Genomic DNA, 17,397 nt, shown 5'->3' with positions numbered 1-17,397 from the left:
TAATGTGGACAAAAAAAAGAGATACTGAAGAGGTATTTTTGATGATGCAGTAATGTCTCACAGTACAAATTCCAGAGTTATAATCCTGGGGTTAAGGACTCTTTAGAGTAAAGTGTAAACGTGCTCAATTTCAAGGGATTAAAACTTCTGGTGTAAACAGCACCCTGTAGCTTGTGAAAATACTGAGAGTTTAACCTCATTACCACTACTTAATTCCCTCCATATTATGATATTATAATGACTAATTTGATCATTTGCTTTTAATCTAAAACTGCGAGTGCAACGCGTGTACCATGCGTTAGCATTCGTTAGCCGTTCATTCGCATTTCCACTCGCGTTTCTATTCGAGCCTATTATTGTTTTCTTTTTTCTCACTCCTTTTCATCTCTCTCTCACACCGTTTTAACTCACGAGTTCATCAAACAACAGTGGCAAGTAAATCATTCCTCTATGACGGTGAGTAATGGCTTCTCTTGTTATTTGCACTTCATGTCACATGTACAGTTTATCGCTCTCTGTCGGCGATGAGGGATTCACATGTGATAAATGCAGGGATATAGTTAGGCTGACAAAAAAGATTTTAGAACTAGAGACACGCATCCAAACTTTAACTGAGGACAGTAAGAATGTGAGGGCTGCAGCTACGGCTTTGGATGCGACTAGCTCAGCGAGTCATGTACATTGTTTGGTTCCGGTTGAGCCCGTGCAGCAGGGCAACAGGGTGACTGTGAGGCAGCCTAGTCGCAGGTCAAAACACCGCTCTTCCGTTTCGATCAGAGCATCAAACAGGTTCTCCCCACTCAATGATGCACCCACTGAGAAACCTGATGAAAGTGCTCTAGTAATTGGCGATTCTATTGTATGGAACGTGAAAATAGAGACACCAGCCACCATAGTCCATTGTTTACCGGGAGCCAGAGCGCCTGACATCTTGGCGAATTTAAAAGTGCTGGCTAATGCTAAATGTAAATTCCGTAAGATTGTTATCCACGTCGGCGCTAATGATGTTCGACTTCGCCAGTCAGAGATCACTAAAAATAATGTTAAAGAGGTGTGTGAACTTGCAAGTACGATGTCAGACACTGTAATATGCTCTGGTCCCCTTCCTGCTTACCGGGGTAACGAGATTCATAGCAGACTGTCGTCACTCAATGGCTGGATGTCTAAGTGGTGCCCGCAGAATATCATCTGATCGTTGTTGTATCACTTTATTAGTGCTACTGGATCTTAACGCTGCATTCAACACTATCGACCACAACATTCTTTTGAATAGACTAGAACACTTTCAAAATAAAAAAATCTAAAAGTAATAAAATGTCAGATTACATTTTGATATTGCCTAAAATGTGTGATGTAATAGATTACGTTCAGAGCCGATCCTCCCTATACGTAGAATACGCAAGCCGCGTAGGGCCCCCGAAACACCAGGGGGCCCCCTTGTTCTCAAAGATGAACATTTTAGTTTCATTTTTGAATTTGGCCAGCGGTTATGAAAACATGAATGATTATTTATTTTAATGCGGTGCGTTGTCAACCTTTCTACGTAAAAATCTGTCAAATCATGTAACGTGAATGTCGTAAAGTCTCTTGCTCGAGACTAAAGAATGAGTTGAAAGCGAGCCGTGGAAGAGACACTGTTTCTCAAGCGCTTTCCGATTCGAGAGTGAGTGAACACGGACAAATGCTTTTCATTCATTCGTTCATAACCACTCGTAAACATGCACATCCATCACCCCTCCCAATATTAAAAATAAATAAATATATATATATATATATAAAGATGGCCGCCGAGTGACATGTAGTGATGGGTCGTTCTTGAACGATTCGTTCATTTTGAACAAATCTTTAATGTGACTCTGGAAGAACGAGTCGTCTCGGGGAGTGATTCGTTCAGTCGCGCATGCGCAATGTTCTGCACTAAATTAGTTCACCTGTTTCGAGTCTTCGGCTTTGAAGATGTTCGTTCATCTTGTGACAGCCCCATAAGACAAATATGCAGTCTGAGGGAAAAAGACTTATTGATAATAATCAGAGGTGGAAAGAGAATGAAAATATTTTACTCAAGTAAAAGTACCATTACTTTAATAAAATTTTACTTAAGTACAAGTAAAAGTACCAATCTAAAAATCTACTCAAGTAAAAGTAAAAAGTAGCTCATTTAAAATTTACTCAAATTACTTAGTTACTTTTTAACAGTGGGAGGGATGCAAAAATTGGATAGTCCAAGGGTGTCAAACTCAGTTCCTGGAGGGCCACATGATTATTTAAAAACTACATGGTATGTGTGTTGGAGCAGGGTTGGAACTAAACTCGGCAGGGCTGCGACCCTCCAGGAACTGAGTTTGACACCCCTGGGATAGGCCTTTAAATCTCAGACTAGTTGTTTTTAATTAAAGGAATCAGTTATTTAGAATAATAAGACATTTGGGCTGTGTACATGTAAACCATAACCTAAAAGGTTCTCTTTATGCTGCAGTTTATCTTAACTAATTTAATTTTAAAAAAAGTCCATAAAAATACAGTACAATATACCGTAATAATTTGAAGGAATTGTCCGTATTTGGTTTTTACAGGTGTTATTCCGTATTTTTTAATTACGCTTTGCACTGTGGGAACAAAAAGCTCGGTCGATTATCAGCGCGAAAACAGTGCTTGAGCAGACGCCATTATTCACAGAGATATAGTCTCGGTCAAAATTTCATTTTAAAGTCCGATTTCAGGTTTGGGGAACCGATCTTACACTTCTGTGGTAAATTATTTTTTGTTAAATGTAACAAACTGCAACTAACTTATTTGTATGACTAGTTTGGCAAATGAATTTCGGAGCGTCTTATTCAACATTAAATAGCTTATAAGTTTTTGTTTTTTTTAAAGTAATGACCAAGCGGCCAGCTGCATGAGCTGATCATAGCCTATGTTTGATCAGTTTAGCCTTCTCATACCATCACGACTTGCCTAAAATAAAATCTATAGAAATAATAAAACAGTTCAAGTATATAACAATGTTTAAATGTTAAACCTGCGCTATAATAATAATGTGCGCTAGCCTATATGTAAGTTTGTGCAGAGAGTGGAAGCTAAAGTGCGCTCTGCAGGACATGGAGGCACCAGCAAACACTTGCATTTTTTTCAGTGAAAACAAATTAAAATAACCTACATCGTCATTTTTATTTTTTTTTGGTAAAGGTAAGAGTAATACATCATTCGGAACTGTAAAGGGTCTAACTTGTATTTGTGTGCATCACAATACCAATATCAGGCCAGGAGCTGCTAGGACCACGATGCAGATTTATCATGATTACAGTCACTGTTAAACCAGTCGTCCACTACGGACTAAACAGCAGCCCTGCTGGACAGACTATAACTTCACCTCTGCTCAAATGACAGCGTGACATATCCTGATCTTCCAGCAGCAGGAGCTGGATGAAATATTCTGAATGACATCAGTCCACAATCTCACTAGTGATGCAGCCTGAAATCATAATCACACCATCCTTGTACATTTAGCCAGAGGAGAGCTGAGCTGACTGCTCCTGGTTTCTCCCAAGGTGTTTTTTCTTCATTTCAGTCACCTGCTGGAGTTCCACTGTCACCTCTGGATTGCTTAGCTGGGGTTTAAAAGACACTGAATATTCAGGAATAATACTGATTTCATTGTATTACATAATGACAAAACTTGAACTGAATTGTTGGATTATGATATCACTGTTTTCTCCAGAGCTGCTTTACTGCCAAATCGACTTTGTTTCATAATGTATTAATTTTGCAACATTTTTACTGATATTGAGTTTTATTAAATCAACATCAAGCTGACAAAAAGTGAATAATTAAACTTTTGTATGCTATAAAATTCCTTATAGCTGAATTGAGCTAATTAATTTGTAAAGATTAACTTTACCTCTAAAAAGAAAATTCAGTTCGATAACTTGGTAAAGTTTTTCATTAAATAAAACAATGTTTTTGTACAATTTCTGGTTGCATTTCATTTTTTATTTATCTTGATGTAATACCTACATTTTATATAGTGTTTCATTGTTATTTGCCAAGAAAAGTTTAGATTCATTTCCAAGTTTTGAACGATTTTCTGGTTTATTAATATTAATAAAGGGAGACATATGGAATATTTAAGCTTTTATAGAGCAATCTAGTCTACATAATGTTTGTCAGCTCTATTTTAGGTATTTCCATAGCTAGTTTTGGCCAGATTATCCATTTAAAAAAAGGTATAAACCCACTTAGGGTGTATTCACACCAGGAAAGTCCGTTAGTTCACTTGCTTTGGTCCGGACCAAATAGAATGTTTTTTTTTTTTTTTTGGTGCGGTTCGCTTTCACACTGCCCTTTTTTCAAGTGAACCAGTAATTGTAAACAAAACCACATGTGTGCTAATGTCATCAATTCATTGGACAGAAATTCTCAAGCAGGGAAAAGCAGGAAGTTCGAAAACAGGCTAATCATGGAGATTTTTCATAGTGCAATTGTTATTATTTTACTGATTTTCTTTTATCAGCTACAAACGCAATATGCAGACACCTATGAACATCAGATGAGACAATGTCATCTATACCATGTTGTAACAAGGATTTGCGAAGATGAAGAAGTGCTGCAAGACGGTTCCGACGGAGAGAGCATGCTTTCATGTGCGCCTACCATGGCATACTGACAGTAGCACTGCGCAGAACATGGATCAGGTATGAAGAAAGCGAAAGTGAAACCTAAAAAAACCCGCTTTTTTTTACTTTAACGCAACACTGTGCAGGAGACCGCTCAAATCCCCTCTCCTTCATCCTTTCGCTGAACTTGCTGAACACATCCGTTGCGTCTTCTCCAGTAACTGTGATATATAGGCATCTGCCCAAATGTCAATGAGGCAGCGTGTCTCCTTGGAGCTCCAGGTGGAACCACGACTCATTTTTCAATGGCTAGCAAATGTAGCGAAAACAACACTTTCCCAAAAGGCAACTACGGGAGCCTGTTAACCCAAAAGGTGCGGTGCTCTCTGCAATTGGGTCAGATCGAGGCCGGTTCATATTCACACCTTAAACAAACCGTACCAGAGTTCGTTTGGAACCGAACCGAGACTCAGCTGAAGAGGTGTTTGGTGCGCACCAGAGTGCGATTGCTATATTCACACCTGCCCAAAAGATCCGCACCAAAGGGGGAAACGAACCAGAGTTCATTTTAATCGAACCAAACAAGACAGGTGTGAATACACCCTTAATGAACGGATCCAGATCGGATCCGGGCCGGATGAACCGCTTTATTAGCGGATACGGATAGGGTCTGGACCGGATCCTGTACGGATCATTAATCCTTATCTCTTCCGGAGCCGCGCTGTACAAGTGGACGCCGTTACGGACCCGTTTTACGGATCCGTTCCGGATCTTGTGGTACCTCAGGGGCGGATCCGCTCCGGAGTCATTTTGCTATCTGGGGAATGAATGGATACATAAATTAATGAACGAATAAGTAAATAAGAAAGAAATTAATTAATTTCTGCATTTATTTATGTATTTAATTATTTCATTATGTATTTAACGATTTATTTATATATTTCAACATTTATTTAATTATTTAATTTTGAGTAATTTGGCCCTCCATTTCAGAAAACATTAGTTTATTAGTAAATAAATCAAATATCTCCTTACTATTACATTCATGGTTATATTTGCTGGGGTTTTGCAGCAAGCTTTAGCCTATTGCGTGCATTTGAACGCAGAACTCTTCAGCTGCGCTTCGCGGCACGGTCTCGTGTTGTTTCCACCAGCGAGGAATTTTTTTCATCACTAATCGATGGATGTCTACAATATAAAAAATAAGGAGAAACCCAAAACAGGCCCGAGGCCCGGCCCGCATCTGAACTATGACGTGAAAATTGGCCCGAAGCCCAGCCCTAGAGACGTAAAAAAGTCGGGGCCCGTCCGGTGAAATTAGATGTATAATTTCATATGGCCCCAACCAGCTGCGCTCAAGCTTGCCCCCCTTCCTTTGCTGGGTCCTTATGTTTTTCCGTAGGACCTTTTGGCCTACAGAGAACGGTGCCTGATTTGCCACCCTCTGTCTCCGCTCGTGTTTTTTTTTTTTTTTTCACGTTCTGTAGGATTTGTAGAATTCTGATTTGCACAAAATATTTATGCATTATCTACACAATTTTTCTATGCATACAAAATTTGGTTAATTCAGCAAGCTACAAACCTTGTTCACAAACTCAGTGCCTTGGTCAGTGAGTATCCTCTTTGGTGCCCCAAACCTGTAAAAGGAATTGATGATGCAGCGAGAGACAACTGCAGCAGATGTATTGGGAATCGCATAGGCCTCGGTCCATTTTGTGTAATAGTCAACCAGGACACAAATGTACTCGTTGCCATTGTTGGTCCTGGTGACTTTACCCACTAGGTCCATACCTAGCAGTTCCAGAGGCTTGTACACCTTAAAAGTTAAAAGAGCACAACAAATACATTTAAATTCATATTCTGAGACACATTCTCTTTGAATGCATGTGAACAAGCTTACATACGCATATTGGGATATACTTGGGCTCCTGTTTGATGGACGGCCTACTAAACTGGCACTGGGTCTTTTTGACCAACCACTTTTCTTCTCAACTCCACATTGTTTTTGTTTTTTAAGGAAATGTGGTAAGGTCTGCCATCGATTAAAACAGCATTATTGTTAGCAACATCTATAATAATAATAATTAAACAACTATCAAAGATGTTCTGAAGGCCCAATGCAAGAAATAGGCCCATTTAAAACGAAATTAAAGAACAAGTCATTTTTACCATTGTAATTGCTGGCAAGTCAATTTAGTATAGTTTATTGACAAGTATTAACTTTGTATCCAGTCTTGGTATATATCTATATCTCACTGTCAGTATATGGATATCACTTAGAGTAGTTCGCTTACCATCAACTTGGAAGTTGGAAGAACATCTGCGAATTACATATTTTTGCTCTTTTTTAATGTCAAACGGGTAAATTCCTTGAGTTTTATAATTGAAAATGTCCTCATACATCTTTGGATCCATTGTTTAGATTGTATGAAAATGCCAGCAAGAATAGAAATTTAAGTGACAATGTGGCATGGTCATATCCCCAATTTATAGCTTTATTGATGAACTTGATTAATTGATTTCATTAGTGTCCTATTAAATTAGGCTGTGTGTCTAGTTACTATAACAGCTGTGTATTTACCCTTGCATCTTGTATTGTGACCTTCTTGTGACAAAAGTGTTCAAATTCAATATATGCCATTAAGTTATCATTTAGAGGACTGATAGAGTAAATATAATGCATTATATAGGCTATAATATGAGGCATCAAGTTTAGATGTCTGCACCATAGTTTAGGCTAAATTGTATATGCAAAATTCAACTGCATAAACACAGACACTATTTTAAATCTAGCGGGTCTGTTGTGTCTTGTGCCGCAAGTTCAATGACGCAGGCAATGACGATTTTCCCCGGCCAATCAGTGATGCGCAGAGTTTACACATCATGTTTTGGTAACGGTATGGCTCGCTTGGAACCTTGGCCGAGGTGGTACTAAGAAAAGTACCAGGTACTGTACCCAGTGGAAAACCCCCCAAAAGTTAACCGTACCATGCAATAGAAAAGTGTCATAAATGCATTTAGTAAAAACAGCATTTAAATTATAATTTTGCTACAGTTCTTGCTTGGACGTTAAACATATCTAATCAAATTGGGTAATACATTTTTCATATATTCATTTTTTTATTCTTGCAACTTATAAAGTGTTAAAATGTTTTTAATTTGCATATTAAAACTAGTGTAGAAAATGGCAAATGCCTTTGGTGTGAGAGACCCGGGTTCGAATCCACTGTGAGACACCAGTGAAGTTTATCTTTGTGACCACTATTTGGTGCAACATCAGTATTGTATAAGTACATGCTCATGTTTTGTTTTTCTACTGGTTGCTGTTTTAAACTAGTGTTCCACAGTACAAGAATTTTCAATGGTGCTTTACACGTTTAATTAATTGATGTAATATTTTTGTCTTCACCTTTAAGGCAAATAAAAGCTACAGAACACACTTTTAAGAATGTTTATATGAGGTAAAAATAAACCATGTTCAATTTGTATGTATTGTGCTGGATTTATTTGCTACTAAAGATAGGCCTATGATATAATAATTTAGAAATGTCTGCATAATTGTCCGTTTATGGTACAGAAGATAATGTAAATCTACAGAATTCTCCGTTTTAATGTTGAAGGAAATGTCAGTAATTTTAGTAGAAAATGACCTGGTAATTTTCTGCCAGCAAACTCTGTTTTTTTATTAATTTTTTTTTTTAGTGTGTATATGAGGCAGTTAACATGACTCCATATATATGTGTGCCAGGAAACATGATTACACAAATAATTAAGTGTTATATTAGGTACAAATCCTACTTAAGGTAACAGCTGCCCTTCACTTTTTTACAGTGTCTAACAGAGCTGTGGTGGAATGTTTTAAGACCTCTTGAAAACACAATTAAGACTTTCTTGTACAATTTAAGACTTTAAGGCCTTAAATTTGATACAACTAAATGTAAGACTTAAGACCCAGCGGAAAACCTGCCCCTAAAACAGTGTATGACACCAGTGTCAGGCAACCATCGTGGGAGGGGCCTGTATCTGTGTGACATCATACTGGCAGGAATCTGACAATGGCTTGTAATGATTTTAGGAGACAAATGCTAATTTTTTTTTTTTTTAAATCATTAAAGGGGTCATCGGATGCGAATTGCACTTTTACAAGTTGTTTAAACTGAAATGTGTGTTGGCAGTGTGTGTACAACCAACTTATAAAGTCACACAGAACAACTTTTTTCAATTTTGTCATCTTTATTCAGTGAATCCTTGGTAATTTTAACTAAATGATGAATGCGCTACAATGAGAAGCACGAAAAAACTTTGAATGGACTTTCTCGGTTTAACAGAACCGGACTGAAAGGAGTCTGAGATGTGGCATATGAAACAAAAAAGGAAGCTAAGGTGGTAGAGACAGCGATTAGGCGATCTCCTCTTCGCCCTCCTCCTCAAATTCTCCCTCCTCTGCGGTGGCGTCCTGGTACTGCTGGTACTCGGACACCAGGTCGTTCATGTTGCTCTCGGCCTCTGTGAACTCCATCTCGTCCATACCCTCACCGGTGTACCAGTGCAGGAAGGCCTTGCGGCGGAACATGGCCGTGAACTGCTCTGAAATGCGTTTGAACAGCTCCTGGATGGCGGTGCTGTTGCCGATGAATGTCGCACACATTTTGAGACCACGAGGTGGAATGTCGCAGACGGCGGTCTTGACGTTGTTGGGGATCCACTCCACGAAGTAGCTGCTGTTCTTGTTCTGGATGTTCAGCATCTGCTCGTCCACCTCCTTCATTGACATACGGCCACGGAAAATGGCGGCCACGGTCAGGTAGCGGCCGTGACGTGGGTCGCATGCGGCCATCATGTTTTTAGCATCGAACATCTGCTGGGTGAGCTCTGGGACGGAGAGCATGCGGTACTGTTGGCTCCCCCTGCTGGTGAGAGGAACGAACCCAGGCATGAAGAAGTGCAGACGAGGGAATGGCACCATGTTGACCGCCAGTTTGCGAAGATCGGCGTTCAACTGTCCGGGGAACCTCAGGCAGGTGGTGACGCCGCTCATGGTGATCGAGACGAGGTGGTTGAGGTCGCCGTACGTGGGTGTGGTGAGTTTGAGAGTGCGGAAACAGATGTCGTACAGGGCCTCGTTGTCAATGCAGAACGTCTCATCCGTGTTCTCCACCAGCTGATGCACAGACAACGTGGCGTTGTAGGGTTCCACCACTGTGTCCGACACTTTGGGAGATGGCACCACGCTGAAGGTGTTCATGATGCGGTCGGGATACTCCTCGCGGATCTTGCTGATCAGGAGAGTTCCCATGCCGGAGCCTGTTCCTCCTCCCAGCGAATGCGTGAGCTGGAAGCCCTGCAGACAGTCACAGTTCTCGGCTTCCTTACGGACCACGTCCATCACTGAGTCCACCAGTTCGGCTCCCTCTGTGTAGTGACCCTTAGCCCAGTTATTACCAGCTCCACTCTGACCTACCAGCAGGACATAAAATACACTTTGTGACCCAAACTTAAATAAAATACTGCATATTTTAAAACTGCATTAAGCTAAAGTGTTTGAAAACCATACAGGTCAGAGAGTTAGAGTCCTTAATAAACACCAGGTTTCCTTGACTAGTCACCTTCAACAGGAGAAATGCTCAAAACCTCTGCCGGAATGACAACAGGTAATTACGCAAGTAAATGTGTTTTGACTCTTGTTCTTTCTTATGTGGATGAATTCAAGGAAGAGTCTACAATCAGGTACTAGTATAACATGTCCCATCCATCCATCCATATATCAGAGGTACCTTCAACATTCAGAAGTAAATCATAACAATACTCCATCAAATATAGATATTTGCATGCAATGAGATGCAAGCAAAAAAAAAATACTTACCAAAAACAAAGTTGTCAGGTCTGAATATCTGCCCAAAAGGACCGGAGCGGACAGAGTCCATGGTTCCTGGCTCTAGATCCACAAGGATGGCACGAGGGACGTACTTTCCCCCTAAAACAGACAACCAGAGAACGCACCACCAACATTAGGGTTTGTTTGTGTGTTGTACTTCTTTGTTTGGAGATTATGTATCTCTAAGTATATTTGCGGGGCTGAACTTTCCCCTTAACTAACAGACATTTGATGTTTCCTGTGCTAAACTGGTGTGATGCGCCTACCAGAGGCTTCATTGTAGTAAACATTGATGCGGTCCAACTGCAGGTCATTGTCTCCATGGTAGCTGCCAGTGGGGTCAATACCGTGTTCATCACTGATCACTTCCCAGAACTGAGAGAGAACAAGAAACAGAAACCAAAAAATATGATGCTGTATAACAGGGCTACACCTACTTCTTATCAAATATAATATCACACAAGGTTTAGCGTGCAGATACAGGTTTTCAATGCACAGTATATGTTGGTTAAAAAGACCTAGTTCTGAGAAAAAAAAAAAAAAAAACAACAACCTTGCATTCCATCATCATATTTTTGCAATAGCTGTTGATAAGTGATCACAGTTAAGCCACTGATGTACATAAAGATGAGGCCCCATAGGATTTTTTCACAGGATGAATTGAGGTTTTAAGCCTTCAAATAATATACAGTATAATATATGATGATTACTAAAACATGTGATAGGAAAAAAAGGAAACAAATATAATTTGTGTCAAAGGTCAGAGATCTTGTTTGGTGTATATGTTCTGAGGTGCACTCTTGTCATAAATTAATCTATTACTGCTCCTACATAAATTAACAACAAACAGTAAATATACATTTAGGAGTCTTAGACCTTTCCAATGATGTATAGTTTGTCATGATTAGATTAGGATTTAATGGTAATATATTAAAGTAAAGTTATACGGGACGGTGACAGTTAAGGTTAATATGCTGTAGCTGTGTTGCTAAAAAATAAAAAAAAAATAAAAAATAAAAAAGTAATAGAAACATGGTGCATTTAATCCTCCCAAAGATGTGTGCTTCTGTAAAGTAGGGTTTAATTCTTTGTTTCTGTCCTTTCCAGTAAAATGTATTAACAATTCTGTTAAGAGAGGAAAACCAGCTAGAAGGGGGAAAAACAGAGGTCATCGAAAAAAGGTAATTCAATTTTGGTAAAATGTTCATTTTAATGGAAGATATTCTGCCCATCAAAGAGATAGGGAGGTTGTTCCAGCTTTCTAAATCACCTTTAATTGTCTTAAGTAAATGAATAAAATTTAAACAGATCATTGGCGTTCAAATTGATAAGCATTCCAAGATATTTAATGGGGGGCTGACAATTTCTAGAGTCCCATTTATATCCTGATAAGAGAAGAATTTCTGATTTTGACTAATTTATGGAGTAACCGGATACCTTACTATATGCATTAATTATATTATGAATAGCCGGAAGTGAACTGGATGGATTTGAAATGAAAAGTAATGTCATCTGCATAAAGGCTTATTTTATGGTGATATGATTTGGTTTGTAGTCCCGTTATTTGGTTCTGCTGAATTGTGGCTGCCAATGGTTCTAGATATTTCCATATTGCGCAAGAGTTTCGGGCATTACATCTCTTTATGTCAGGCAACCCAGTTGTGCTCCTCTGCAGCCAGATTAAACCTTGTTGTAGCCAATATATTATAATTCATAAATTTTTAGAAACCTCGCTTTTCTACTCAACGGGTACACTGTAGTACATTGATGTGTGACATTACTAATTGTATTTGATTACGTAATCACTCCATCTAGCCCCACCCAGTACCTGCGATGAGGGGAAGAACTAAATGTGTCAAACACAACAAAGCTAATTGCGAAGTGTGTGTAGCTCATTGCCACCGTATGCTCGGTCACACTACCATGTTGTCTAGCCAACCAGACTTACGACCTGCTGTTTTGTCATCAAAAGCTCTGCACAGCCACTACTGGGTCTACCTGATTGTCTAGACATGGGACTTACACTTAACAAGGAAGTCCACCAGCTGAACACACCCAGTCAGGATGAATTTACAGACAGAATTCTGACCAAATATGATGACCTTTTCAAGGATGAGGTGGGAAGACTACCGGTCACATATCCCACAATAATTGACCCCACCATACCTCCCGTCATCCGACCAGCAAGACGCATTCCAGTCGCCATGCAAGACGAGGTTAAAAAGGAGCTTCAGCGAATGACAAATCTTAGTGTCATTATGCCCATTTCCGAACCAAGTGAGTGGGTGTCTTCCATGGTTGCTGCTCATAAAAAGGACTCGAACAACATCTGAATTTGTATAGACCCTAGAGACTTGAACACCGCTATTCAAAGACCCAACCACCCAATGAGAACGGTTGAGGAAATTGCGGCCCAGATGTCAAACTCCATCTTTTCGGTGCTTGATGCAAAAAATTTGTTTTGGCAAATATTCTTAGACCATAAATCATCACTACTCACAAAATTCAGCACCCCTTTTGGCCAATATAGATTCCTGAAAATGTCTTTTGGCATAAACTCGGCTAGTGAAGTTTTTCAATGCTCAATGGAGCAAATTTTCGATGGATACCTTTGTGCTGTCATTGTAGATGATATTTTGGATGGTGGACGCACAGTAAAAGAACACTACGGCAACCTAGAAAGTGCGCTTGAGTGGGCGAGACAAGTAAATCTCAGACTAAATCAACTGAAATGCAAATTCAGACTGAATGAGGTAAGCTATGTGTGGGGCATGTCTTCAGCAGTGACGGCCTGCATGCCGATCCATCAAAGACATCAGTGAAATGCCAGAACCCACCAACACAACTGCTCGAGATTTCTTGGCATGGTCAACTACATGGGCAAGTTTATCCCTAACCTCAGTGACATATCTGCCCCACTCACCAACTAACACACAAAGACATGGTATGGTGTTGGCTGCAGCAGCACCAGGATGCTTTCAATGACAATACATAGCTAGATCGGGTCTCCACGCCAGATAATATTAGGATCCAGACGCCAGAACCCATCAGAAAATATCAGTTCGTCCAGTAACAGAACAATTTGTCAGCAGAGCTGTTGATACCCAAAATGAGTGTTTAACAGTCTTCTGTCAGTCAAGAAGTTGACCTAGAAAAGCCGAGCAGAAGCAGGAGACGAAGTGATGATGGTAAACAGTAACAGTTTATTGAACTATCTTAGTTGCGCATGTTTCAATGTTTGGTGCTGCGGCTTCAATTTTACTTAATTTATCTCAGCACAAATTCAACATGTCGTCGCAGTCGGGCGGAATCCTCGCATCTCCAAAACCATTCTTTTTCAGGAAATTATTTAAAATAATAATTTTCTGTTTTGGGTAAACTCTCTTTAATTAGGATGATACACACTTTAAATTTCAAACATACTGGACACAGCCACTTAATGTGCTAGAATTAAATGGGTAAATAACAGGGATGTGACGAGATCTCGTGGCACAAGATCCAACCAGGTGGCGACAACCCAGTTAAAAAAGTATGTCATTAAATCATTTATTCAAAGAGATTCCGAAACAAGTCTTTATGAAGTAAAACACTGACTCCACTGGATTTTTATTTTTGTTCAAACGAATGTATATTTTTAACAGACTTAAGCAATGAACATTTTGTCAGAACCACTAGTAAATTACGTTTTTTTTTTTTTTTCAGAATTGTGAGCGAATAATTATATATATATATATATATATATATATATATATATATATATATATATATATATATATATATATATATATATATATATATATATATATATATATATATATTAAAAAAAAAAAAAAAAGGGATTCTCAATTCATCCAGAATCGTGCAGCTCCAGTTTACATGCTGTTTATCACTGCATATAATTCATTAAAATAGAAGTTTAATTTCATAAAGTACAAGTTGATTTCAAAATGCACCTACATTTTTTGCATTGTGTTTTTCAGTTGAATAAAAGACTATTTTCCTTATATTTTTCATCACTGATTTTTACTTTTTTTTTTTCTTGTCTCGTGGTATAACGGTCTCGTCGTCACACCCCTAGTAAATAATAATAAGTAAATAGTCTTTCAAACAACATGTGCTTCAACACAATATGCATTAAGTTAGACCTTTAGTAATATATACTTGTGCATTATTTGCTCTTTACAGGTGCAGAAATGAACGCTCCCAAGCAAAGAAGTCACTGGAAAGACATGCTGCACAGTGAGCAACAACCAAAAACAGCATTCACTGATTACCTTTAAAAATTATTCATAGTAACAGTTAGGTCATAATCAAATTATTTTGCCAAGTACAAAACTTCACCGTTTACCAATGTGCTTTTCAAAACACCTTTTAAATGTTTAATGTTTTAACCTTTATTTATGAAATGTTACAGTCCAAGTGTAATTATATATTCATTCACGTAAATGCATGGGTAATTTTGCAATACATGTTAAATATTTTATCTACACTTATTATACAACTGTTGTGTTTTAGTGTAATTGCATGGTTTTGTAAATAAAATGTCCTCATGTCAAGCTAGTTATTTAATGGACTTTAAAATTGCTTTCATAATGAGATTATAGATTTGTGAAGTCGTGTTATTTATGTATTATAATCTATAAATGTTTTGGCTAGGTAACGTTATCAATTTTAAGTGAAATATAACTGAACAGGACAGTAGATATGGAAATGAGTCTGGCGTGCTGCGCAACGGGCCAAGTCCGGTTTCCTGACATTACTACTGCGCATGCGCACATCAATAGTGCATCCTCCATCTCATGTTGAACAACAATATTTAATGTATCTGCATTACTGTAAGGGTAGGTTTGGCGTTGGGGTAGACGTTAATAAAACAATCTAATAGGTAGATGCGGCTGTGTCGGTAAGTTACGTCGGTCACATCTGGTCCTGTTGATTCGGCCCAGAGTCTGAAAGAGAGCACGCAGGCATCCAAGCCGGGCCGATGGACAAGTCTCTGGCAGGTGAAGATTTAACTGAAACTGGCCCGAGTGTGTGGAGAGGGGTTGTGTATGAGCTAGATGTAAAGAGCCCAAGTTTTCACTAGACTTTAGTGGAGTGAATTTTGGTTTCCGATCACCGAGGAGAGGCTAACGTCACACGAGCTGCTAAAGATGGCGGCAGCGGCGGCAAAAAGTCACGTGACTGAAAGCATGAATTGGCTAATATAGAAGGAAACGGAGCACACCTCAAACAATAATGGCAAATGTCGCAGTTAAATGCACACTGAAAAACAATCAAATGCAAACAGATATATCTTCTATTAAAGTTGTTGCTATTATAGCTTCTTCGCAATATTGGTGGGTTATTTTGATGAGTCGGTCACACCCTTCTCAGCTAGATTTACGGATGAATAAAGATTCGCCATCAGACTCTGCTGAACACCGCTGAGAGATTAAAAGCACAATATAATACTTTGATGATATCATTATAAACCACCGAAGCGAATGGACGTTTGTTAAAAACCCAAGAACAACAAAAAGCAGCCTCTTTATTTAGTATTACCTTCGATCCGATCTGATTCCCGCACTGGCCCGCCTGCAGGTGCACTATCTCGCGCATGATGACTTCAGATGTCGAGCAACTTCAAAGCAGCGGAAAAACGAGGTGTCGAAGCGGTAAAATCTCAACTGCTCGATCTTACAGCCTCTCCAGTAGACTGTCTCGCTGCGACTAATGCGCGCTCCCGTCGGCATATACTGCTGTTCTGGGTCTGACGTCATCAGGCGGGCGTGGTCTGTTCGCTAGGTGCATGCGCATGCGCACTGCGCAGGTTACGCGCTCTGTGTGAAGCTCGTGTTGTACCGCAATCCGACCCACCCCGTCGTGCACGCGCCTCACACATTAATGCGCAGTTCAGCGACTTAAAATGGATTTCGTCCGGCTTCACTTCGTTTTTTTTTACTGAATATGTTTCGATGTTCCACACAGCAAGCACCAAGGAGCCCACATGGAAGCGTTGTCGACATTTAAAGTAATGGGCCGAAATTTAATTCGTGTGTAAAATGAATGCAAATCGTAAACTGTCGAGACTTCTACAGGATTAAGAATAAAGAAGCTAGTTTGCGAAATAAAGCTGTTAAATTCATTACATTGAATATCCTGCTGCATGAAGATACAGGTCGTATTTGCTGCTGTCATTTCTTATTAGTTCACTCCCTGATTTGAGTAAACACTGTATTAATCTGCCCATTGAACTTGTATATGAATGTCATGAAGAATAATTAATAGTTCATCGCATTTGTTTCTCGCATATGCATTCATATATACGCAAATAACACACTATATAACGAGGCAAATGTTTGCACACACTTTTTAAGTGGCATTTGTCATTACATCAAACAAATAAAAATATGACCAAATTCTTATTATAGCAGTGGCAATTGATAAAAAAATATATATATGTAAAAAGTATATATATATATATACATACATACATGTAGCTATATGTAATATTTATATGTATATTTACATATATATGTATAATTTATTTTTATATATTTACTCATTATTATAATCTTTTTTTTCGTTCATTCATTTACATTAAGCTTATGTTATGAATAGACTATATCTTATGCCTTTTTTAAAGACAGACTGTGAGCAAATAATAATTGCCACGTAGCTTCAATAACATGGGTTTACATGTTATGTTAATGCTTTTGAGCACACATCGTCGTTGTGAACCTGTACTACACCCCCTGACCAGAACAGGTTAACAAGGTCACAGACTCACCAAATATAGGCCATTGTCACATTGTGTCATGGAAAATTACTTAACCTAAACATTCGAGCTTGATAAAAAAAATATTTAAAAAATAATAATAAAAATTCAGACAGCAGTTATCCTTTTTTGCAAATGAAGTCTTTATA

The 17,397-nt window shown here is 38.8% G+C and overlaps 1 protein-coding gene across 2 annotated transcripts; it reads right to left on the bottom strand.

The window, feature by feature from the left end:
- Positions 1–6,088: 6,088 nt before the first annotated feature.
- LOC306872989 (tubulin beta-4B chain-like) lies at positions 6,089–16,357 on the bottom strand. Of its 2 annotated transcripts, XM_079421974.1 has the most exons (5): positions 16,033–16,202; positions 10,755–10,863; positions 10,477–10,587; positions 9,664–10,070; positions 8,320–9,612 (listed from the first exon to the last, which is right to left on the bottom strand). In XM_079421974.1, the coding sequence occupies exons 1-5, from the start codon at positions 16,087–16,089 to the stop codon at positions 9,013–9,015; spliced, it is 1,284 nt and encodes a 427-aa protein (XP_079278100.1). In that variant the 5' UTR covers positions 16,090–16,202; the 3' UTR covers positions 8,320–9,012. The 2 variants fall into 2 exon arrangements, with proteins under 2 accessions (XP_079278099.1, XP_079278100.1); XM_079421973.1 differs by having other exon boundaries at positions 6,089–10,070; positions 16,033–16,357.
- Positions 16,358–17,397: the final 1,040 nt, after the last annotated feature.

This window comes from Barbus barbus, assembly GCF_936440315.1.
Source record: "Barbus barbus genome assembly, chromosome: 7".
In the NCBI taxonomy this organism is placed as follows: domain Eukaryota; kingdom Metazoa; phylum Chordata; class Actinopteri; order Cypriniformes; family Cyprinidae; genus Barbus; species Barbus barbus.
Note: the sequence above shows the minus strand (reverse complement) of the source record. Positions and strands in the feature narration are given on the sequence as shown.